We start from the raw sequence: 25,784 nt of genomic DNA, 5'->3' as shown, positions 1-25,784 counted from the left end.
AGTTTGAAGGTCCTGGGTGCAGTGGTTCGCCAGTAAAGTACCTTCATGCAAAAAGTTAACGTTGTGACGAACTAACGAACAAACGGATGGACAGTTGAAAACTAATATGCCTCCCTTCGGGGGTATAAAAAAAGCAAATAGAGCTATGAAGCCTGTGCAATGTAAGTCAGTTTATCACAGTGAATAAAAGTGTGAATATTCAATCCATTCCAATAAGTGTTTAGTGAAATACCAGCTAAGATAAAAAACTTAACCAAATTGGGACGCCAAAACAGAAGACTATGCATGGGCGAGTCCAATAGCTCTACCTTCTTCGAATAGTCAAACTAAAAAAGTCCCAACCTAAAGTGCTTTCATAAGTCTAAAAGCAAATGCCCGTTCTTTTTTTGTTACCGGACAGCTTATTCATGAGGTGAAGGACATATGCCTTTTTAAAATTTATAAAGGACAATGTAAAACAGGCTGAAAAACATGTAATGCCTCACCCTTCTTCTCCAGGACTACAACTTATATGTTTGGCAATGTCTTTCACATGCTCATCTGAAAAACAGAACAAGAGAGTCATGATGGTCCTATATCGCTCATTTCACTTTAAATGAGTACATGCTGCTTATATAGTTTAATCAGTAAAGGTACACAACATATGATCACATTTGCATTATCAAAGTTTTATTTATGTAAGTCAATGTAAAACATGCGATCCAATATGTGGGGCCAATTTGACCACAGGGGTACGATTTGAATTAACTTGATAAATAACATCTACACAGTGCTACAGGCAAAACATCTAAGCTTACGGCATCATGGTTTGAGAGAAAACTGAAGGAGATTTTTAAAAGTTTTTTCTAAACAAGAGGGCCAAGATGGCCCTAGGTCGCTCACCTAAGAAACACACCATAACAGTGTAAAACATGTTTGACCTAGTGATTTCATGGAAACAAATATTCTGACCAATTTCCATTAAGATTGGACCAAAAAATTGGTCTCTTGCGATAAAACAAGCATTTTCTTAGATATGACCTAGTTTTTGACCCTAGATGACCCATGTTCAAACTCGACCTAGATTTTATCAAGGCAATCATTCTGACCAAAATTCATGAAGATCAATTGAAAAATACAGCCTCTATCACATACACAAGTTTTTTCTTTGATTTGACCAAGTGACCTAGTTTTTGACCTCAGATGACCCATATTCAAATTCGACCTAGATTTCATTAAGGCAATCATCCTGACCAAATTCATAAAAATCAATTGAAAAAACCAGTCTCTATCGCATACACAAGATTTTTCTTTAATTTGACCTAGTGACCTAGTTTTTGACCTCAGATAACCCATATTCAAACTCGACCTAGATTTCATCAAGGCAATCACTCTGACCAAATTTCATGAAGATCAATTGAAAAATACATCCTCTATTGCATACACAATGTTTTTCTTCAATTTGACCTAGTGACCTAGTTTTTGACCCCAGATGACCCATTTTCGAACTCGGCCTAGATTTTATCAAGGTAATCATTTTGGCTAAATTTCATGAAGATCAGTTGAAAAATACAGCCTCTATTGCATACACAAGGTTTTTCTTCGATTTGACCTAGTAACCTAGTTTTTGATCCGAGATGACCCATTTTCGAACTCGGTCTAAATTTCATCAAGGTAATCATTCTGGCCAAAATTCATGAAGATCAATTGAAAAATACAGCCTCTATCGCATACACAAGGTTTTTCCTTGATTTGACCTAGTAACCTAGTTTTTGACCCCAGATGACCCATTTTCGATCTCGGCCTAGATTTCATCAAGGTAATCATTCTGACCAAAATTTATGACGATCAATTGAAAAATACCGCCTCTATCGCATACACAAGGTTTTTCTTTGATTTGACCTAGTGACCTAGTTTTTGACCCGAGATGGCCCATTTTCGAACTCGGCCTAGATTTCATCAAGGTTATCATTCTGACCAATATTCATGAAGAATAATTGAAAAATACAGCCTCTATCGCATACACAAGGTTTTTCTTTGATTTGACCTAGTGACCTAGTTTTTGACCCGAGATGACCCATTTTCGAACTCGGCCTAGATTTCATCAAGGCAATCATTCTGACCAATATTCATGAAGATCAATTGAAAAATACAGCCTCTATCGCATACACAAGGTTTTTCTTTGATTTGACCTAGTGACCTAGTTTTTGACCCGAGATGACCCATTTTCGAACTCGGCCTAGATTTCATCAAGGTTATCATTCTGACCAACATTCATGAAGATTAACTGAAAAATACAGCCTCTATCGCATACACAAGCTAAATGTTGACAGACAGACGACAGACGCCGGACATCGAGCGATCAGAAAAACTCACCTGAGCATTGCTCAGGTGAGGTAAAAACACAATTATTGCTCCAACCCCTTAAACTGTTTGAACAACAACGTGAACTGGAAAATGGACAAATGATAGTGATCACAACAACTTTTGTTTCAGGTTCTAGCCAAGTTGGAAAGTTTGCAAATGACATAAGTTGTGTGACAATCATTTTTGTACAGCATTCACAAGAACACAGACAAGGTGTAGCTTTTGTGATCTTTACTGCACAATTTTAACAGTGAAAAGTAGGCAGAGTCTTTATCCAACAACCTAGTTGAAATTATCAAATTTTTAAATAAGAACGAGACAAGAGCTGTCACTAATGTGACAAATGCCCCCGCAGCACCTTGACCTTTGACCCCAAAGTCAGTAGGGGTCGTGTACTCAGTAAGTACTATCAGCATGTGAAGTTTGAAGGTCTTGGGTGCAGTGGTTCGCGAGTAAAGTGCCTTCATGCAAAATATTAACACTGTGACGAACAAACAGAGGAAGTAATGGACGGCGGTTGAAAACTAATATGCCTCTCTTCGGGGGCATAAAAAGCAACAATTTCCTATAAATAAACAGATAATCAAAACTTTTACCATGGTGTATCATCTCATCTGTATCATGTAGATGTTCACCATGTCCATGTAAACCTTCTAGATGACCATGATGAACATGGTGACCATGTAATCCTTCCATGTGATTCAGATGATGTACTTCCAAGTGGTCTTGTTGCGACAAGTCCTCATTTATTTCCTCCGGAGACATATACTGGTGTTGCATCCTGTGGTGCCGGTCATGTCCACCAAATTGGTGCTGGTGTCGTTTTGACAGGTGCTCCATCAGTTCCTGTTCGGACATATGAGGGTAGTGCTGAGCCATATGTGCTAAATATTCCTTCTCATCCATCCCATCTGAAAAAATACAGCCATGACGTTAATATGAGGTAAGTTGCTGCAGATTTGAATGCAAATTCAGATCATGTGGTGCCACTTTTTTTAGCCATATCCTTTCTGGTATTTTAAGTGTGGCATCATATGCCCTTGTCCACCCAAACGTGGAGACTAATGGGTATCATGTCTCCCCAACTATTGTTTTTGCCATGACCATCATTCCGTCCGTCAGTCACACTTCATAATTGGGGAACCATTTGACGAAGAACCTTCAAACTTCATAGGGTGATAAGGCTTGTAGTATAGATTTGGGATCACTTGATCAAAGGTCAAGGTCACAGGGGCCTGAACATGGAAAACCATTTCCAATCAGTAACTTGAGACCCACTTGACCCAGAATGTTGAAACTCCTTATGATGACTGGACATGCAGAGTAGATGACCCCTATTGATTTGGGGTCATTTGATCAAGGGTCAAGGTCACAGGGGCATGGACATAGAAAACCCTTTCCGATGGTTCCGATCCATAACTTGAGAGAGCCATTCAACCCAGAACATTGAAACTTTACAGGATGATTAGACATGCCTAGTCGATGACCCCTACTGATCTTAGGGCCTTAAGGTCAAGGTCACTGGGACCAGAACATGAAAAACTGTTTACAATCCATTACTTAAGAACCACTTGACCCAGCAGGTTGAAACTTTGTGGAATGATTGGACATGCCGAGTAGATGATCCCTATTGAATTTCAGTCACTAAGCCAACCATCAGCACTTGTCTCTTTGACTTTCGCTCCTGCCCCTATCGACTTCTTGCTTATTACTACTATGCTTTTGGGGGAGATATAAGCATCTTCTAGATTATTTTCCTTTTTCATTCAAAAATATATCCTTAAAAAGAATGCAGCTCTTTTTCAATTAACTAAAACCAATCTTGCAAGATTTTTTTTATTTCATCTCACTAGATTAATTACATGACACCCTGACCTTCACATTATTTACTGTGCAGCAGAATTGCTAGAGGTGAATTATGGGTATAGACATCTATAACAGTACTGTAGATGAAAAAGATTCAGTCCATATTTAGGTTTACCTTTGTTTTGGCTTTAATGCTGTTTTCTTCCACAGTATTTCAGGTTTACTTTTGAAATACATACCTATAGTCAGAAAAGCAAACTAAACCATATTGAGAACAATCAATGAGATGCCTTGAAGAATAGAAATTATTCATTTCCAAGATAATGACTTAAAATCTACATAAAATCATGGACTTCTCAAGGTAAGGAGGAGCAAAATGCTCCAGCTATCCAGGGTCAAGTGGCCCAAAGACAATATAACTAATGCAGCCAGGAACATGAACAGACTGAGCCATCAATGCTTGAGTGAACAGTGTTACTTTACTGTAGATAAAATAACAAAATACCATTGTCCTCTTCACTTTCTACATGTCCTTCACAGGTTGCTGCATGCTGCTGTATAACACTGGCAGGGTAGGATCTGCCACACATAGGACACTCCACTTTCTCCATCTGCAACAACAAACCATAAAGCATAGAAGTAAACAAAATCTTTATGCTCTCTTCAAGTCTTGCAACTATTTTAAAACTCAAGCAATCACGAAACATGCATTGCTAATATTATATACTTTCTTACATTTTCTAAATGGCATAGCTGATTAGTACCTCAAAATAGCATCAAATAACTGGACAATGCACTGATTTGAAACTGATTAATGCCAAGGCCTCTTTCTGTGACTGTCTCCAATCTAAAGCTCATTTGATCTGCATACAACAGTAGAAACATTCTGTGCAGACAGCAATTACTTCAACAGTGCCAGTGTGGATACAAGTAGCAACAGGCAGGTTATAACTGCCAGTTACCACACCATTAAAATACTGTTAAACAATATAAACTTTGAATAAAACAAGCCATTCTTATATATATAAAGTGATCAAAGTTCAGATCAAAATTCATTCAGTGAAAATCATAATCATACACGTACATATTGATAAACAATTCCATTAAGGCAGGGCTCCAGACAACTTTTTTGGCCTACGGTATGCGTATTTACTCATCATGTTTTTTGCGAATGAGTAAAATGTTAAAATCTGAAACAGCCCAGGAGTAACTTAGCAGAAATCAGTTTTACAACATATTTATATGGTGTAACACCCATGAATATGTTTGCAGTTCAGTTTCAATTCAGCATTCAAGTTTTTGCTTCTTTTTTTCTCCTTTGCTTTGCTTTGACTTCACACATGCTACTAAATCCAACAGAATATTCGATACACCTTTAACTATGTTTTGGGGATCATTTTTGTTGGTTTAAAGAATGCGTAGCGTATTTGTTCACTTTTTACATTTTTAGAAACAGACATTTTTTTTTTACTCCGCACCAGAAGTTGATATTTCAAATAGACACCGCTTTAAAATACACTACTGTACCATCAATATTAATTCCCAACTATTTGATTTACGCATGCATTGAGTGTATAAGATAGTTTAGCCTAGGTTTATAGAGTACCATTCAATGCGTGTGTACATTTAATGTGGGAGAATTAATGCCGACCATGCTCTGTTATGTAAAGCACCCGTACAATTCAGATTTTGTTTACGCTAGTAAAAAGACATTACGTGTGTTTCTGTGATTTCATAAGTTTTTATACACTTAAAATTATCAGACATGCGTATATGCCTTATTTCAAAGCGTAATTTATGCTAATATGCATCTTATCTGGAGCCCTGCATTAATTTAAGGGGACATACAGGCAGAATTGTGCACACAAAATTAAAATCCTTTAAATCATTGAAGGAATGGTATTTCTCAAATTCTACTGACAGGCTTTGTTAAAACAGATTATTTCTTTTGTTGACAATATGCCTCCTTTCATTGACTGAGTAAAATAGTATAAATGAGTATCAATTTTTTGAAAAAAAATATACCCCTTAAAATCCTTTCAAAAATAAAACTGCACAGAAAAAAAAAGTAATTACCTTCTTTTTAACATGGTTATCTTCTTCATCCATATGATGCTCTCCAGCCCTCTTTCTTGAGCCATTTCTCAAATTACCAGTTTCCAAATAATTTTCTAAATCTTGGTCCCCATGTCTGTTCCTTGTTGACTCCCTTGTTCCCTCTCCCAAATCTGCACTGGTAACAGTCTCGGAAACTTTTCTTCTCCTTCTGTTTGTAGGTCTTGGTTCAAACATATCCGTATCAGTTTCAATATTTCTGGTTTTGGGTCTAGCACCTCTGTTATTCTGATCTAATCCATGTATCCTATCTCCTCTTGCCGAGTTTAGATCATTTAACATTACAGGTGGATTATCCGATTCAATGTCCAAATGGTGTAATGTATTTGTTTCACCATGCTGCCCTTTAACCTTGGATATGTTTCGCTTATTCTTCAATTCTGGACTTACATCTTTGTCAAATTTAATAGGAATATGATTAATATCAGCTTTCACCTTTACAACTTCATGTTCTGTTGCAATATCAGGAACAGATATTGTATGTGCTTTAACAGAACTTTGATTAATTTCCTTGATATTGCCACTTTTACCACTTGATGTTTCAACCAAATATTTACCTTCTACTACATCATCAGTATCATTTATATCTCCTTTAATATCTCTTCTACCGTTCTGTCTTTGTTCTGGCTCATTTTCATCTAGATCTAAATCAATTGTAACATCTTCATCATCAGGTTTTTTGACTTCACTGAAATATTGTCTGATATTTTCATTTTTTGTAACTGGCTGATTTGTTTTCCCTACAACTCTAGCACCTTTAATAACTGGAAATTTTTTATTTGAATTTCTAACACTGTATGTTTTCTTCGGTTCATTTAAAACGGAAATGTCTTCATCTGAATCGTCAAGCAGAAGAATTTCCTCAACTTCCTCTTTAAGTTCCCGTTTTGGATGACCCTTAGGTCTTAAATCCTTTCCTTTTCTAGTCTTTATTTCACAATACTGTGTTGAATATAAATCCCCCTTTTCATCTAAAATGTTGGTTGACATCTGACTACTGGTGGTAGACAAATTATCTGAAGCATTAGAATCTTTGCTTGAAGGACGACTAATAAATCTTTTGACCCCTTCTGGAATTCCATTTTCTTCAACGAGATAATTTTCTGTAGCAGGCATCTGAACTCTTCCTTTCCTTGTATTAGTAGAAGAAGTATTTGCGTTTTTAAATTTCTTCTCAGCGGACTTTGCTTTATACTCTTTAAATGCATCAGTTTCATATTCAGTATCATTTCTGTCACAAGGTTTGGAATACATTTTTTTGGAAGCACAGTTGTACAACTTTTTTCTACTAATTACAGGTGATTGTGAGCCTTCATTATCATTCTCCTCAATTTGTTGATTTTTGGAAGGTGACACAAAGTTTTTAACTTTATCAAGTACAGATGACATGAAACTTTTTTTCTTCTTTTCTGTATCTCTATTGCTATAACCTTTATTGGACTGTTTCTTATCATCTAAATCATGGTCTGGAGATCCATCTATGTCTTGTGACTCTGCAATACTTTCTCCTTCGGATTCACTATCTATCTTAAAACAATTACGTTTCTTTTTGCCTCTTAATCTATTCAGACCAGATTCTTCAGCATCCAGATCTTGAGTGTCTTCCACCAAAGTCACACCTTGTCTTTTTGCTTTTCTTTTCCTACCCCGTGTAGGTGGCTTACTTTCTTTTATATCTTCAGTCATTTCTTCTGTATGACAATTAGACTTTGTTTTTGTGATATGTTCATCTTCCAAATCCTTTGCGACATCTTCATCTTCATTCTTCTTTTCTGGGTATACAATTTTCTGATGACCTTTGCTGTGTTTTTGACCAACTTTTGGAATAGAATACCCCTTAAGTTTAGCTTTATGCATCTGATTTTCAAATTCTTCTTTGCCCCCAATCTTGTTAACATTAAGCCAATCAAAATCATCATCCTGGTCCTGTGTTTCCTCAATGGATCTTTGTGAGTCAGATTTCGACCTCCTAATTGCTTCTTGTAGATCCAGATCTTCCTGCTGTGTATCTTCAACTAAAACCTTTGTCTCTGATTTTCCACCATTCAAACCTAACCTTCTACCAAGTCGACCTCTAGTAGGTCTCTCTACATTTTCTTTGTCATTAACATTTCCTTTTTCTTTGAGGATATCTTTACTTGTACCTGCCCTTGGCCTTCCTCTTCCTCTTCTAGTTTTTGCTTCAATAACAAAATCCTCATCATCGTTATTATCAATGTCATAAGGCTGGGTATCAGCTGACATAATCTCTTTGTCAATAACTCTGGTTCCCAGCGGCTTTCTTGCTAGCCTCCCTAGTGTAAAAGATTCCCAACTATTCTCACTTTCTATGACAAGTTCAGGTAATTCATCAGAATTGTTTTCACTTTTACTGTTTGGATTTCTTGGCAGTCTTCCTCTTACACTTTCTAAAGTTTTGTCCTACAATAAACAGTAGAAAGAATTTTATCAGTATTTTTTTGCAATTCCACAAATTTTTCTAACACAAGAAACACTGTCCCAAGGTTTTAATTTGGATAAAACAATTAAGCTGTTCTTCTTTATTTCATTTAGTATAATCTAGATTTAAAGTTAAGAAAGCATGTGGAAATTTAAGAATTTGTAATTTTCTACATATAGAGAAAAGGTAAACAACATTGAATTTTTTCAAGCATCTCTCAGCAAACACTTTCAAAGCTGATGACTCTCATTTTTTGTTTGAAAAAGACTTGTATACCATGACTCAATGACTGGCAGAATCTACCTATTATCAGGAAAAGGGTTTTAATGGCGGTTAAAATATTCAGCATGTGTACACAAACCACCAACACTCGGATATGTGCTGCGTAAACCTTTTATGTAGTATACTTAATGTAAAATTGATGTCAAACTTTCAATGGTGCATTACTGTTCATTACTGTCTGAATGTCCATACCCACCACTGAGCTTGTTATTAACAATAGAGTCTGGATGGAAAATATCATTACCCTTCATGCACTTGGAAGCTGCATCAACAGCTCTAAAGCAACACCAATGAAACTTCAAACAAGTAACTTATGCTTTCCATGTCATTAAGTATTTATGTAAACCTTTAAATACCTGAATGCTTTCATCCTCATCTGACAGGTCCACATAAATTGACTCCTTCCCTCGCTTCTTAACATCAATAGTCCGACTCTGATGTTGTCCGGATTTGATAGGTTCTGCCCATGTGACCTTTTCTCGCAACTTCCTTTGTGCTACATGCAACTTTGTTCTATAGATTTCAAAAAGCTGGTATATAGCCAAAGCTGATTTCTCCAGTTCTTCAGTTTCACTTGTTCTAAAATATTGCTCATTATTGACAATCTGAAAATAAAACGAAGCAACTAATAATTTAAAGTATGTCAACTTGTTCATAAAAAAACTACAGATTGATTCTGTTGAAACAGCTTTCATTTTAACCTTTAGCCTGCTAACGGCAAATGATTCTGCTTTTGTGACCAGCACAGGAAGGATGGTCTGCACTGTTCGCAGAAACAGGTAGAAAGGCTGAAAGCCTGAAACTGTATTCTTCCATAAATGTATTATCTAGCAGAAATAACTGATTTGCGAATGGGCAGACGGATGGACAGAGGGCATTCCTATAGTCCCCTCCAATGTTCCACTGGTAGAGGACTAAAAAGTCAAATTCTAGATGGGTAATATGTGCATCAACCTAAACAAGAGCTCGTCGAACACGAAATGCCCCCCTTGATGCATTCAGTAATTGCAAAAGGAACGGAAATTATATGCTCACTGTAAACAAAAGTTCTACCATTCTGGTTTAATCTGACCTTGACCTTTAACCTATTAACCTAACAAGAGATTACAGAGTGATCTTGGCACCATCCACTAAGCCATTTTTGAATGTTCCAAATTCCAAGACTAGCTCAAGGTCAAAATCAATGTCAAATTTCATTTCGGTACAAAACAATGTTTATGTGGTCCAAATTTGAAAGCTGTGGCTTGAGAAATGTGAAAGCAGGTCACTAGATCAATTTCAAGGTCAAAGTTCATTTCGGTAGAGAGAACTATGCATGTGCTTCAAATCTGAAGGCTGTAGCTTGAGAAATGTGGAAGTAGGTAATAGGTAAAAATCAATGTCAAATTTCAATTTAGAACAAAAAATATGCACGCGGTCCAAATTTGAAGCCTGTAGCTTCAGAAATGTGGAAGTAGGTCACTATGTCAATCTCAAGATCAAAGTTCATTTCGTTACACAAAACTATGCATGTGGTTCAAATTTGAAGGCTGTAGCTTGAGAAATGTGATAGTAGGTCACTAGGTCAAAATCAAGGTCAAATTTTATTTAGGAACAAAAAACTATGCAAGTGGTCCAAATTTGAAGCCTGTACCTTCAGAAATGTGAAAGTAAGTCACTAGGTCAATCTCAATATCAAAGTCCATTTCAGTGCATAAAACTATACTTGTGGTTCAAATTTGAAGGCTGTAGCTTGAGAAATGTGAAAGTAGGTCACTAGGTCAAAATCAAGGTCAAATTTTAATTTGGAACAAAAAACTATGCATGTGGTCCAAATTTGAAGCCTGTACCTTCAAAAATGTGAAAGTAGGTCACTAGGTCAATAACAAGGTCAAAGTTTTTTTCGGTACACAAACCTATGCATGTGGTCCAAATTTGAAGGCTGTAGCTACAGAAATGTGAAAGTAGGTCACTAGGTCAAGATCAAGGTCAACTCATGTCAAGGTTCATCTTGCCACTCAAAACTATACATGTGGTCCACATTTGAATGATATAAGTTATGGACATGAAGGTTCTAAGTTTTTCCCTATATAAGTCTATATGAACCATATGACCCCTGGGACGGGGCCATATTTGACCCTACAGGGATAATTTGAACAAATTTGGTAGAGAACCACTAAATTATGCTAAATTACAAAATATCAAAGCCATAGTCTTTGTGGTTTGGACAAGAAGATTTTCAAAGTTTTTCCCTATATAAGTCTATGTAAACCATGTGACCCCCAGGGCGGAGCCATATTTGACCCTAGGGGAATAATTTGAACAATCTTAGTAGAGGACCACTAGATGATGTCATATACAAAATATCAAAGCCCTAGGTCCTGTGGTTTTGGACAAGAGGTTTTTGAAAGTTTTTTCCTATATAAGTCTATATAAACCATGTGACCCCCAGGGTGGGCCATATTTGACCCCAGGGAAATAATCTGAACAATCTTGGTAGAGGACCACTAGATTTTGCTACATACCAAATATCAAAGCCCTAGGCCTTATGGTTTTGGACAAGAAGATCAGAAACCGTTTTAACTGTTCCTGGCCAATGTGACCTTGACCTTTGACATACTGACATCAAAATCAATAGGGGTCATCTGCTGGTCATGGCAAACCTAACTGTCAATTTTCCTGACACTAGGCCCAAGCGTTCTAGAGTTATTGCCTGGAAACCATTTTACTGTTCCTGGTCACTGTGACCTTGACCTTTGACATACTGACCTCAAAATCAATAGGGGTCATCTGCTGGTCATGATCAACCTTCCTATCAACTTTCATGACCCTAGGCCTAAGCGTTCTTGAGTTATCATCTGGAAACCGTTTTACTGTTCAGGGTCACTGTGACCTTGACCTTTAAAATACTGACCTCAAAATCAATAGGGGTCATCTGCTGGTCATTACCAACCTCCCTATCAACTTTCATGATCCTAGGCCAAAGTGTTCTTGAGTTATCATCCGGAAACCATTTTACTATTCAGGGTCACTGTGACCTTGACCTTTGATATATAGACCTCAAAATCAATAGGGGTCATCTGCTGGTGATGACCAACCTCCCTATCAACTTTCATGATCCTAGGCCCAAGCGTTCTTGAGTTATCATCCGGAAACGGATTGGTCTACATTCCGACCGACCGACAGACCGACAGACCGACCGACATCTGCAAAACAATATACCCCTCCTTCTTCGAAGGGGGGCATAATTAAACAAGAGAGCCAGACCGTCACAAAATATGCCCGTCATTGAACTTGAGCCTAATTCAAGGGGCATAATCCAAGAGTGCCTGGGGCGATTTGGGTGGTTTATCATACTTGGCCGAGATATTATGCCCACAAACATTGTCAGCAAGTTTGGTGAAGATTGGATAAAAACTGTTTGACTTAGAGAGCGGACAAGGCTAAATTCACAGTTTTTTTAGTCATTCAAGGGCCATAATCCAAGAATGCCTTGGGCGATTTGGCTGGTTATCAAACTTGGCCGTGATATTATGCCCACAAACATTGTCAGCAAGTTTGGTGAAGATCGGATGAAAACTGTTTGACTTAGAGAGCAGACAAGGCTAAACTCACTGTTTTTCGAGTAACTCAAGGGCCATAATCCAATAGTGCCTGGGATGATTTGGCTGATTATCAAAGTTGGCTGAGATATTATGCCCACAAATATTGTCAGTTTGGTAAAGATCCAATGAAAATTGTTCGACTTAGAGAGCGGGCATGATTTGGACACGGCCACACGACCGCCACCACTGGTGTTCACATTATACGTCCCGGTCTTTCAGAAACGGGCGTATAAAAAGAACAGAAGGACCAAACGGTCCTAGGTCGCTCAACAGAGAACAGCTGGAATAATCTTCCTGAAAATGACTGCTAATTTTTTTTTGTACCTAGATGGCCCACATTGCAGCTTGACCTAGACTTCATCAAGAGAAACATTCTTATCAAATTTCATAAATATCCAGTTTAGAATGCAGCCCCTATTGCATACGTAAGGTTTTTCTCAAGGTACTTCTTTGATTTGACCGGTTGACCTATTTTTGACCCAAGATGACCCATATTTGAACCTGACAGATTTCATAAAAAAAATCGGCAGGATCAAATTTCATGAATATCCGGTCTAAAGTGCAGCTCCTAACACTTACACAAGCTATTTCTTTGATTTGACCAGGTGACCTAATTTTTGATCCAAGATGACCCATATTTGAACCTGACATAGATTTCGCCCAGACAAACAGCCTGATCAAATTTAATGAATATCCAATCTAAAATGCAGCCCCTAATGCATACACAAAGTATTTCTCTGATTTTGATCGGGTGACCTAGTTTTTGATCCAAGATGACCCATATTTGAACCTGCCCTAGATTGCATCAAAAGAAACATTTTGATCAAATTAAATGATTATCCTGCTTAAAATGCGACCCCTTTTGCATAGGCAAGGTATTTCTTTGATTTGACCAGGTGACCTAGATTTTGACCCAACATGACCCTTGTTTGAGCTTGACCTAGCTTTCATCAAGACAAACATTCTGATCAAATTTCATGAAGATCCACTGAAAAATGCAACCAAAATTGCATACACGAGGTTATTTTTTTTACTTGACCAGGTGACCTAGTTTTTGACTTTTGACCTAACATGACCCATATTTGAACTTGACCTAGATTTCATCAATGCAAACATTTTAATCAAATTTCATGAGTATCCTGCCTAAAATGTAGCCCCTACTGCATTTACAAAGGTTTTCTTTGATTTTACTGGGTGTCCTAGTTTTTGACCCCAGATGGCCCCTAGATTTCATCAAGACAAACATTCTGATCAAATTTCATGAATATCCAGTGTAAAATGAAGCCACTATTGCATACACAAGGTTTTTCTTTGATTTGACCGGGTGACCTAGTTTTTGACCCCAGATGACCCGTATTCAAATTTGACCAAGATTTCATCCAGACAAACATTGTGATCAAATTTCATGAAGATCCAGAGTAAAATGCAGTTCCTATTGCATACACAACGTTTTTCTTTGATTTGACCTAACAACCTAGTTTTTGATCCCAGATTATCCATATTCAAACTTGACTTAGATTTCATCAAGGCAACCATTCTGACTAAATTTTATGAGTATCCAGTATACAATGCAGCCCCTATTGCGTACACAAAGTTTTTCTTTGATTTGACCGGGTGACCTAGTTCTTGACCCCAGATGACCCATATCTGAAATCGATCTAGATTTCATCCAGGCAATTCTGATAAAATTTCATGAAGATCTGGTGTAAAATGCAGTCCCTATTGCATATACAAGGTTTTTCTTTGATTTGACCTAGTTTTTGACCCCAGATGACCCATATTCAAACTTGACATAGATTTGATCAAGACAATCATTCTTACCAAATTTCATGAAGATCAACTGAAAAATACAGCCTCTATTGCATACACAAGCTAAATGTTGACAGACGGCGGACATCGAGCGATCACAATAACTAACCTGAGCATCGAGCTAAAAACTGAATTCTTTGAAGATGTAGTTTTTTTTATATTGTGTCGAAAGTGGAAGCTTAAATGAAAGTTAAGTCAAGAGGTTTAACCAGCTCCCTTCATTATCAATATGAAGTGTTTTTTCAACAATTATGAGCTTTCACATCTAATTTCTTTTTACTCACCTCTGGCCTCGTACTTCTATAATGCCGTATCAAGGGTACATGTTCCCACTGAATCTGTAAAAATAATTTATCCATATTGCCATAACTGATGAAAATATCTTAAACCTGATTTTAATATAAATTCAATAAGCCGTTTACTTGTACAGAATAAAGATTTCAGTGAAAAAGAGCTGTCGGTCGTCAGCAACATAGCATCATTTGACTACTCAAAGTTGTGTCACTTAAAACAAGAAAACCAAACTGTCACAATATATGCCAATACAGCTAAAACTTGACTTTTAAATACTCACTAAGCTGACTATATAAGTTTTATCAATTTCAACTAACTGAAGCTACATAACTCCAGACTGGCTCGTTAATTCCCGTGACAATATGACAAAAAAATATTCTAAGTTTGGTGAATATTGGATTTTAACTGCCTATTTATTAAGCTGACAGTCAAATTTTGCAATTTTAAGTAATTCAGTGGCCATAACTCAAAAGAGTGTGAAAACATTTTTCTGGTTTAAGTAACACTGACCTTGACAACAGCAGACTCAAATGTAATATAAACTGTTATCTCCAAGCTATCTACACATGAACTTTCATCATTATATCTCATTCCTAAGATACAAAGAGGAAACCATTTTTCTACATTTTTCATAAGTGACCTTGACCTTGACCCCAGCAGCCCCAAAGGCAATCCCGATATACAAATACAAAGTGAACTGCATAATAGAATTATGAAACTTATGCACTGCATGCCAGATCATCACAGCGAACAAATGTGTGAAATTTGAATTCATTCCCACTAGTGATTACAGAGATACCAGCTTACTTACAAAAACTTAAATACATCAGATACAGATGTCAAGCATGGGCACATGCAATAGCTTGATGTACTTTTCAAACAGTCCAGCTAAAAATTCTGTACTTGAAACATGTTTTTTTGTTATTTCAAGACTTCTGCTAAACATTTTTCACTGTCTAAACTCTGTTTAAAATAAACACTTAAATCACACTTGAACATATTCATTTACCTCTATATCTTGGCTATCTGACCTTGAACTTTGCTTTTCTGATGTCTCAGAGTTTTTCTGTGATCCAGATGATCGAAGAAGGCTTTTCACAGAATCCATATTCCCCTGTGATAAAGATTTTTGTGAAGAGCTCTTTTCTTGATCTTTCGGCAAATCTTTCTGCTGCAAAGATTCTTGGGATACCGATCGTCTTGTCCTTAGTCTGGACTCTGTCTGACTGTCTTTTTCCACATCCATCTGCATATCTGGATCAAACCCCTGGGAATCACCAGATTCATTTAACTGGAAATAAAATAGTAATTTTCCTCAGATTATGTATGTAGAATTCCATGAATGTCTAGTTCTTCAGTACATTGTTTAGTAAACACTTCTCATGTAAATCACAGAAATGCTCATCCACAAAGAAAAGCAAAACAAACAATAGAAATTTTAAATGAATGTCACTGTCTGCACAAACATTATAACTCTGAAAATATGAAACAGCGTAAACAGATTTACTATTATTTACTGGTCCACAAAGATACACAAGAGCACCGCCGGTTGTGCAAACTCGTCTGCAAGTAATGGACAATAGCTAAACAAGAGATATGGTTCTTGGCCTTATTACTCTTAATTGATGACAAAAAAAAACAAGTGGGCCATGAAGGCCATGTATCGCTCACCTGACCTATTGACCTAAAGATCATCAAGATTAACATTCTGACCAAGTTTCATTAAGATATGGTCCTAAATGTGGCCTCTATAGTGTTAAATAGCTATTCCTTTGATTTGACCCTGTGACCTAGTTTCTGACCCCACATGACCAAGATTCGAACTTGACCTAAAGATCACCAAGATTAACATTCTGACTAAGTTTCATGAAGATACAGTCATAAATGTAGCCTCTAGAGTGTTAACAAGCTTTTCCTTTGAATGACCTAGTGACCTAGTTTTTGACCCCATCTGACCCAGATTTGAACTTGACCTATAGATAATCAAGCTTAACGTTCTTACCAAGTTCCATTAAGATACGGTCATAAATGTGGCCTCTACAGTGTTAACAAGCTTTTCCTTTGAAATGACCTGGTGACCTAGTTTTGGACACCACCTGACCCAGATTTGAACTTGACCTATAGATAATTAAGATTAACATTCTGACCAAGTTTCATGAAGATACATCATAAATGTGGCCTCTACAGTGTTAACAAGCCTTTCCTTTGATTTGACCTGGTGACCTAGTTTTTGTTCCCAGATGACCCAATATCAAATTCATCCAAGATTTTATTGAGGGTAACATTATGACCAAGTTTCATTAAGATTGGGCCCAAATTGTGACCTCTACAGTGTTAACAAGTGAATGAAGTATTGCCATGCAATACAAAGTCCCCTACTGGAAGGCACCTAATTTTCTCTTCTGCAGTATAACATAATGAACTGATACCTGTCAATGATGTATGAACAATATTGTACTATATATACAATAAAATATAACAAAGCAATTGGATTAAAATTTGCATACGGTATATAAAAACGTTCAGTTGTTTTCATTTGGAATTTTTTTTTGGCCGATTATACAAAAAGTTATCATAAAAGATATTTATAGTAACAACAAAGTGAAATAAACCCTAAAAAAAAAAAAAAAAAAAAAAATCTATAAAATATAAGTCCACGAGAAACTCTTTACCAGTAGAGATAGATCAAAATACACCTAAAATTTGGATGTACCGTGCATGTTGTACCACAGAAAAGTGGTCTCAATTTTTCCCTATGGCCAGTAATAACTAGAGCTATCACTAAAGGTGATGAATGTACCCCCCCCCCCCCACTCCCCCGCATGCACTGACACAGTACATTGCAATTTGACGCACACAAGATTGCATAATTATGTGGATTGTATATATATAGACTGTATGTATACAGTGTAGTAACAAAAAACAAAGTCCCATAACTACGCAGAATATTTATCTAAAAGAATGTAACATGCACCATGCACAACTAGGGTTGGTACTGATCACTTGTGTGAAGTTTCATTAAATTGTGTGCAAGGGTTTGGTAGATTAGGCACGCACAAGATTGCATATGCAGACTGTATGTACATAGTATGTTAACAAGAAACAAAGTCCCATAACTCTGCAATTTTTGTCGCTGAAAGAACCTAACATGCCCCGTGCACAACTACTGTTGTTACTGATCACTTGTGTGAAGTTTCATTAAACTGTGTCAAGGGGATGAGGAGAGATGGTGCGCACAAGATTGTGTCTATGTATATAGTATAGTAACAAAAAAACAAAGTCCCATAACTCTGCAAATTTTTTTTCTAAAAGAACCTAACATGCCCCATGCACAACTACTGTTGGTACTGATCACTTGTGTGAAGTTTCATTAAATTGTGTCAAGGGGATGAGGAGAGATGGTGCGCACAAGATTGTGTCTATGTATATAGTATAGTAACAAAAAAAACAAAGTCCCATAACTCTGCAAACTTTTTTTCTAAAAGAACCTAACATGCCCCATGCACAACTACTGTTGGTACTGATCACTTGTGTGAAGTTTCATTAAATTGTGTCAAGGGGATGAGGAGAGATGGTGCGCACAAGATTGTGTCTATGTATATAGTATAGTAACAAAAAAACAAAGTCCCATAACTCTGCAAATTTTTTTTCTAAAAGAACCTAACATGCCCCATGCACAACTACTGCTGGTACTGATCACTTGTGTGAAGTTTCATTAAATTCTGTCAAGGGGATAAGGAGAGATGGTGCGCACAAGATTGCATCTACGGACAGACAGACAGACAGACAGACAGACAGACAACCTGAAACCAGTATACCCCCCCCTTACAACTTTGTTGTCGGGGGGTACAAAAAAGTTACAATATAATCTATTTATAGTAACAACAAAGGAACATAATTCTAAAAAAAGTGTGCCTCATAGTGGTGAACATTTCTGCCAAGTTACATCAAAATCCCTCCATGCATGAAGAAGAAATGCTCTGGACAAAGTCATTCTTGAATTTGACCTTTAACCTCTAAGTATGACCTTGACCTTAGACCTAAAGCCGGGGCTTTGCGCACAACATCTTGTCTCATCCAGGGAAATGTTTGTGCCAACTGATATTCAAATCCTGTTTTTCATGACAAAGTTATACACCGGACAGGAAAAAAATCCTATTGACCTTTGATCTCAAAGTGTGACCTTGACCTTTAAGCTAGGGTTCTAGGTGTTGCGCATGACACGTCGTCTCATCATGGGGAACATTTATGCCAAGTAATATTGTAATCCCTTGATGGATGACAAAGTTCTGGACCGGACAGGAAAAAAACCCTATTGACCTTTGGCCTCCAATTGTGACCTTGACCTTTGAGCTAGGGGTCCCGATTTTGCGCATGACATGTTGCCTCATCATTAGGCACATTTGTGCTAAGTAATATCAAAATCCCTTCATGGATGTCAGAGTTATGGACCGGACAGGAAAAAAGCCCTATTGACATTTGACCCCCAATGGTGACCTTGAACTTTGAGCAAGGGCTCCGGCATTTGTGCAGGACATGTTGTCTCATCATGGGGAACATCTGTGCTAAGTAATATTGAAATCCCTTAATGAATAACAGAGTTATGGACCGGACAGGAAACAGACCCTGTTCAATGCCATGTTAACATTTGACTGCTAAGTGTGACCTTGACCTTTGAGCTAGGAGTCTGAAAGTTGTGCAAGACACATCACCTTATTACGAGGTACAATTGTGCCAACTGATATTAAAATCCCTTCACAGATAGGAGAGTTATGGACCGGACAGGAAAAAAGCCCTGTTGACCTTTGACCTCAAATTGTGACCTTGACCTTTGAGCTAGGGGTGCAGGTTTTGCGCATGACACATCGTCTCATCATGGGGAACATTTGTGCCAAGTAATATTAAAATCCCTTCATGGATGAAAGAGTTATGGACCGGACACGAAACAGACCCTGTTCATGCCATGTTAACATTTGACTGCTAAGTGTGACCTTGACCTTTGAGCTAGGGGTCTTAAAGTTGTGCATGACACATCATCTTATTATGAGGTACAATTGTGCCAAGTGATATTAAAATCCCTTCATGGATGGGAGAGTTATGGACCGGACAGGAAAAAAGCCCTGTTGACCTTTGACCTCCAATTGTGACCTTGACCTTTAAGCTAGGGGTCCGGGTTTTGCGCATGACACATTGTCTCATCATGGGGAACATTTGTGCCAAGTAATATTAAAATCCCTTCATGGATAAAAGAGTTATGGACCGGACACGAAATTGCGGACGGACGGAATGACAGAATGACGGAATGACAGAATGACGGAAAAGCGCATTCCTATAGTCCCCGAAACTGGTTTTCAACCAGTAGGGGACTAACAAGCTTTTCCTTTGATTTGACCTGGTGACCTAGTTTTTGACCCCAGATGACCCAATATCGAACTCGTCCAAGGTTTTATTGAGGGTAACATTCTGACCAAGTTTCATTAAGATTGGGCCAAAATTGTGACCTCTAGAGTGTTAACAGTCAAATTGTTGACGACGATGCCGCCGACGACGGACACAGGGTGATCACAAAAGCTCACCTTGAGCACTGTATGCTCAGGTGAGCTAAAAATGGGGGGAAAAATTAGTAGAGGGTCACAGAATCAACATTTTTCTGTGAAACTGCTTCAAAATCAGAGCAGTGGTTCAGCAGACAACATTTGAACATTTCATTTCATTTAGCTTTTGCAATCAAGATTTTTAATGAATCTAAATAACTTTAAGACAACCAAATAAATGTACTTTATTACAAGTCATTTACAGTACTAGTCATTTAGTATAAGGAATGTCTGTTTACTGACATGAGTAAAATCCCAAGAAACATTAATCCAGTGTGCAAGAATAACCACAAACATTATCCGAGTCAAAGCCTAACTTCTGGACCAGCTTCTAAAATTCAGTTTATCTTAAATGTCTCAACGGAAAATATTTAATGTCACACAGAATGCAGGTAAAAATACATGCCATTTGTATTGTATCATTCATATATTTACCTGTTGAGTGATTTTGGACTCAGTAAATGTATCAGACATGTTCACATCCCCTTCCTCCTTACATTCATTTTCAGGTAACTCAGATTTTTTCAGATCTCTGTTTCTTGTGTGTGTGTCATCACATGCCTTTTTACCATTTTCAACATCCTGAAACACAACTAAATTGAATTCAATTGACTCATATATAAGCAGTTGGATGTCTTCTATGTAAAAGAAAATCCATTTGGATTAACATGAGCAGCCCAAGCTAGGATGCTTCAGAAAATCAGAAAATGTTTTCAAAGGTCACACTGTATCTTCAAACTACATGGATACAAAACAATATACAAATACCGTAAATGCTAAGAAATGAAGGGTAATACGTTACACTATTAACCAGTATGTCATGAATGCTTTGCTGAATACAACACCTTTGGTAACATTTATTTGCAGTTTAGAATTCAAGAAAAAAATTATAATTCATAAAAGTGCAATGCTGGTATCTGTTGGTACGTTTTCTATACATGCTAAGACACATGACATTGTACACCTCTACTTCAGGCATGGTTAGCTCAGTATGTTCAGCACAGAATATTTGAATTTCAATCCAAGGGTCATGAGAATTTCCTCTGATGATTCAATAGAAAACAAGGTGCCTAATATAATTTGCCTTCCTTGTCAAGATACTTGATTTAATGTCAGATACTTCTAGACAGACTGAGTGGTCAAAATAGCTAAAATCAAACCCTTTGTGCTGCAGTGAGCTAACCAGTCAGTATTGTTATGGAATCCAGATACGCAGATTATGTTAACTGGCAGCCAGTATATAACCTAAAATCAAACAGACAAACACCTCTATTTCAATCTTATAAATGTCATCATCTCTCAATGTTGTGTCTGTGTCCTCCTTAGAAGTGGAATCTGTGTCAAAGATGTCATCGCGAGATACTTCTAACGTAGACTGCTTTAGATCGAGACCCAACTGAATTTCCTCCTAAAAATACATTAAAACATTCTGTTTCACATTCTATTTCTGATATATTAACTGTAATTGTAATAATATTAAACTATTATTATACGTGGAGTACTACTTTATTGTCAGTTGATATAATGCATGCATCAATCTGACAGTCAATCCCAATTCACAAATTTAACTCCCAGCAATGTTAGATCCACAAATTCATGGCCTCATGAAAAAGTTAATTCAAATGAATCAACAAAATTTTACACATAAAAAATTAAGTGATTCCACAGTGTATTAATCAAAACATAATATATTATACTAAAATCAACAAATTTCCAAGTGAAACATTAGAATCTAGCATGTCTTCCATGTATCTTATTTACATACAAAAGTAGTAATAAACAAAACTGTCAAAACATTTACATCTTTTATTTTCCACCAGTGGGACCCACTGTGATCTCTGTAATCCCATCCTTTCCTAAATCAAGTAAACAAACCGTGACACTTATACTACATATGAATATATGGACTGAAATACAGACCTGTTCTTCCATAAATTAGTTCTCATATATCCCTATCTAAATTTGCATATTAACTTCTATATATATTTGCATACATTTATTATACATACTATATCAGAGTCAGATGGTGGCTGGGTTTCATCCTCATCATCTTGAACGGCAAGCTCTTGTGCACTTGGGTTAATCTGGATTGGTAATAAACCATGATAAATCAAGATTTCACTTTTAAATGAAACAGAAAGAAACAAAAATTACTCAAAATTTCTGTTAAAATTTACTTCTTCATTCAAATTTTCAGTACCTTGTCTATGTCATTTGTGATTAATTTCCGTATGGATCAATTCGAAACAAAGATAAAAATCTTACATTTAATCTCTTACCCTACCACACAAATCCATGTCCCAACTTCAAAAACATGAATCTTTTATTTTATGTTGACAAAACAACTGATTTCACAAAAGACAAAATTTTGTTACCTCAGATCTACAATCTTCTATTTTTGATGTATCAGTACTCAATTCTCCCACACTACTGTTAGGTGACTCAGGTTTCTGTAAGGTGTTTAAACCACCCTCATCTCCGTTAGTATCTGCATATTTCAGCTCTGCCCGCTCTTTTGTAGAGGCAAGTATAGCTTCCTGTAAAACAAATTTGTAAAAATAAAACAGACCCAAAACTCTCAAGTGTAACCTTGCTAAACCTCTTTTAATGAAACTGAAGAAGTCACTTTTGTAGCACTTAGTAATTGTATAGTTGTATCATTGTAAACTGACCAGGGTCTGAGGGATATATCTGATTTCAAGAGAAAGGGCAAGTTATAATCTTATTATTATTTCATTTGCTGAAATATCAAGCAAAAATGTTGGCAACATAATTAAGGGTTCAATAGACTGCCAGCCTGAATCATAGGTTAACTTTCACTACTTTATTAATAGCAACAAAATTTCATGAATATCAGGTAATCTATAGTATGTAAATGAAATTTTTCAATGAAGTGACTTAGTGACTCAGTTTCTGAATTTAACCTACATTTCATAGCTTTGTGACAAAGACTTTGATCTAGTGACCAAGTTTTTGACCCAAGATGACCCTGGCCCAGAAAAAATTAGACTAAGATTTCATTAAAAATTATTCTGACCAAGTTTCATGAAGATCAGGTAGAAAATATAGCATCTGACCATGTCTCATGAAAATCATGCAGAAATAGTGAACCCTAAAGTTATAACAAGACTTTGCTATGGTATGACCAAGTGAACTTACTTTTGACCTTTTAAATTTGGTTTAGATTTTATAAAGACCTTCTAAAAAAGTTCTAACGAAGATCTTGTAGAAAATGTGACCTCTTCTATATTTAACCCTAGTGACCTACTTTTTAACCTCAGATGATCAATTTTTGAACTTGTCCCAGATTTTATAAAGGGAAACACTCTTAGTTTCATGAAGATTGCGCGAAAGTTGTGAGCTCGAGAATGTTGACACACTAATGAAAGATGATAGATATTAAACACGGGCACAGGGGCACTTTAGTTAATTTCTAACAGTGATAGTACTGCAGGTGGTGGGTAGCAATTCTCTAAGTAGGTGGTTGGAAGCAAATTTCTATCAGTGTACAGGTGAAAAAAGCCCAATCTGTGGTTAACCGAGCACTCCTTAATAAAACCCTAATACTGACCTTGATTTGTTCTTTTTCTTCAGCTGAAACTCCATCTACATCAAAACCAGCTGAAAGAAACAAGAGCAACAGTCACATTGATAAACATACCTAATTATTGAACATTTTCATTTCAGTAACCAAAATTTTGTCAAATTCTCCAACTCTACTTCTCAAAGTCTTAACTGCCATTCCCACTACTGGTTATTGAGATACCAACTACAACTAGAGATGCTTTTGAGAAAAGCGTATGTCTCCCACAACTGCCCCTATGAAAAATGTCTAGTGTCTCTAGATGGCTTAGATGAGTGGATCCAATTAGATGGTCTGGACGAGTGGATCCAATCAGTAATTCGAGGGCCATAAATAAAAAAAGCCTGGGCGGATTTGGCTAGTTATCGAACTTGGCTAAGGTCTTATGGCCAAACACATTTTGTTCAAGTTTGGTGAAGTTCGGATGAGAAATGTTCGACTTAGAGAGCGGACAAGAGTAAAAAGGCAGATTTTTCAGTAATTCAAGGGCCGTAACTCCAAAATGCCTGGACCGATTTGGCTAGTTATCGAACTTGACCGAGGTTTCATGGTCAAACACATTTTGTTTAAGTTTGGTGAAGATCGGATGAGAAATGTTCGACTTAGAATGCGGACAAGAGTAAAAAGGCCGATTTTTCAATAATTCAAGGGCTGTAACTCCAAAATGCCTTGACCGATTTGGCTAGTTATCGAACTTGGCTGAGGTCTCATGGTCAAACACATTTTGTTCAAGTTTGGTGAGGATTGGATGAGAAATGTTTGAATTAGAGTGCGGACAAGAGTAAAAAGGCCGATTTTTGGTAATTCAAGGGCCATAACTCCAAGACGCCTGGACCGATTTGGCTAGTTATCGAACTTGGCCGAGGTCTCATGGTCAAACACATTTTGTTCAAGTTTGGTGAGGATTGGATGAGAAATGTTTGAATTAGAGTGCAGACAAGAGTAAAAAGGCTGATTTTTGGTAATTCAAGGGCCATAACTCCAAGACGCCTGGACCGATTTGGCTAGTTATCGAACTTGGCCAAGGTCTCATGGTCAAACACATTTTGTTCAAGTTTGGCGAAAATCGGATGATAAGTTCGACTTAGAGTGCGGACAAGCTTTGTGACAGACAGACACACACACACACACACAGAAACACACACACAAACAGACTGGAGTAAATCAATATGTCTCCCACACCACTGTGTGGTGGGAGACATAAATACTTGACCTACAAGATCGGTCAGAAGACAACAATGCCCCAATATTCAAAAGCCTTCTCAATAAAAGCAGTTATTATGAACAAATAGAATGTCAGAATACAAGTTAACAAGAGGGCCATCACTTGACTCATATGGGTACATGGTTTTTAGTAGAGGACCTCTACACAATATTACAATGTCAAATATCTAAGCTCTAGACCATGAGGTTTTAGACCAGAAGATTATTTAAGTACGTAGTATACATGCCTATGTAAAACAAAAGACCCACAAATGAATGGAGCAAATTTTAACCCAAAGAGAATGATTTGAACAAAGTTGGATTGGACCACTATATTGTGCTACATACCAAATGTTTTGGCTCTTGGACTTACAGCTTCAGACAAGGTTTTAAAAAAAATTTCCTATCAATCTATATATAAGTGACCCCTGGGTGGAAACAATCCTAACCCTATAATTCTAAGAAACAGGTGAAGATCACTATTCAAAGCTACATGCCAAATATCTAAGCTCAAGGGCTGAGGTTTAAGGCAAGACTTTTTCTTTTAAAGATTTACGTATATCAGCCTATGTAAAACAGGTGTTTTAATAATATACAGTAGATTTCGGATACTTGAACAACCTGTATATCAGGATAAAATATTCAAATAACAGGAGTATTCCAGTATCAGAATGCTATATTTTCAACATTTTTTCTGTACAGATCACACGATTGTAAATGTGGAAGTG

General features: G+C 36.9%; 1 protein-coding gene across 2 annotated transcripts in view; it reads right to left on the bottom strand.

Moving 5' to 3' along the window:
- LOC123546738 (uncharacterized) overlaps positions 1-25,784 on the bottom strand; it is a 38,439-nt gene that overhangs the window by 3,694 nt on the left and 8,961 nt on the right. For both annotated transcript variants that reach the window (XM_045333252.2, XM_045333253.2), the window contains exons 4-15: positions 23,842-23,891; positions 22,646-22,807; positions 22,280-22,354; positions 21,538-21,678; positions 20,706-20,852; positions 15,686-15,967; positions 14,667-14,720; positions 9,346-9,594; positions 6,229-8,688; positions 4,658-4,763; positions 2,943-3,257; positions 486-540 (exon numbers count right to left, since the gene is read on the bottom strand). In XM_045333252.2, the coding sequence (XP_045189187.2) occupies positions 486-540; positions 2,943-3,257; positions 4,658-4,763; positions 6,229-8,688; positions 9,346-9,594; positions 14,667-14,720; positions 15,686-15,967; positions 20,706-20,852; positions 21,538-21,678; positions 22,280-22,354; positions 22,646-22,807; positions 23,842-23,891 (4,096 nt within the window). The remainder of the gene's footprint in view (positions 1-485; positions 541-2,942; positions 3,258-4,657; positions 4,764-6,228; positions 8,689-9,345; positions 9,595-14,666; positions 14,721-15,685; positions 15,968-20,705; positions 20,853-21,537; positions 21,679-22,279; positions 22,355-22,645; positions 22,808-23,841; positions 23,892-25,784) is intronic.

The sequence above is a fragment of the Mercenaria mercenaria genome, chromosome 9, assembly GCF_021730395.1.
Source record: "Mercenaria mercenaria strain notata chromosome 9, MADL_Memer_1, whole genome shotgun sequence".
Classification (NCBI taxonomy): domain Eukaryota; kingdom Metazoa; phylum Mollusca; class Bivalvia; order Venerida; family Veneridae; genus Mercenaria; species Mercenaria mercenaria.
The sequence above is the reverse complement of the archived record's forward strand: the minus strand, read 5'-3'. Positions and strand labels throughout refer to the sequence as shown.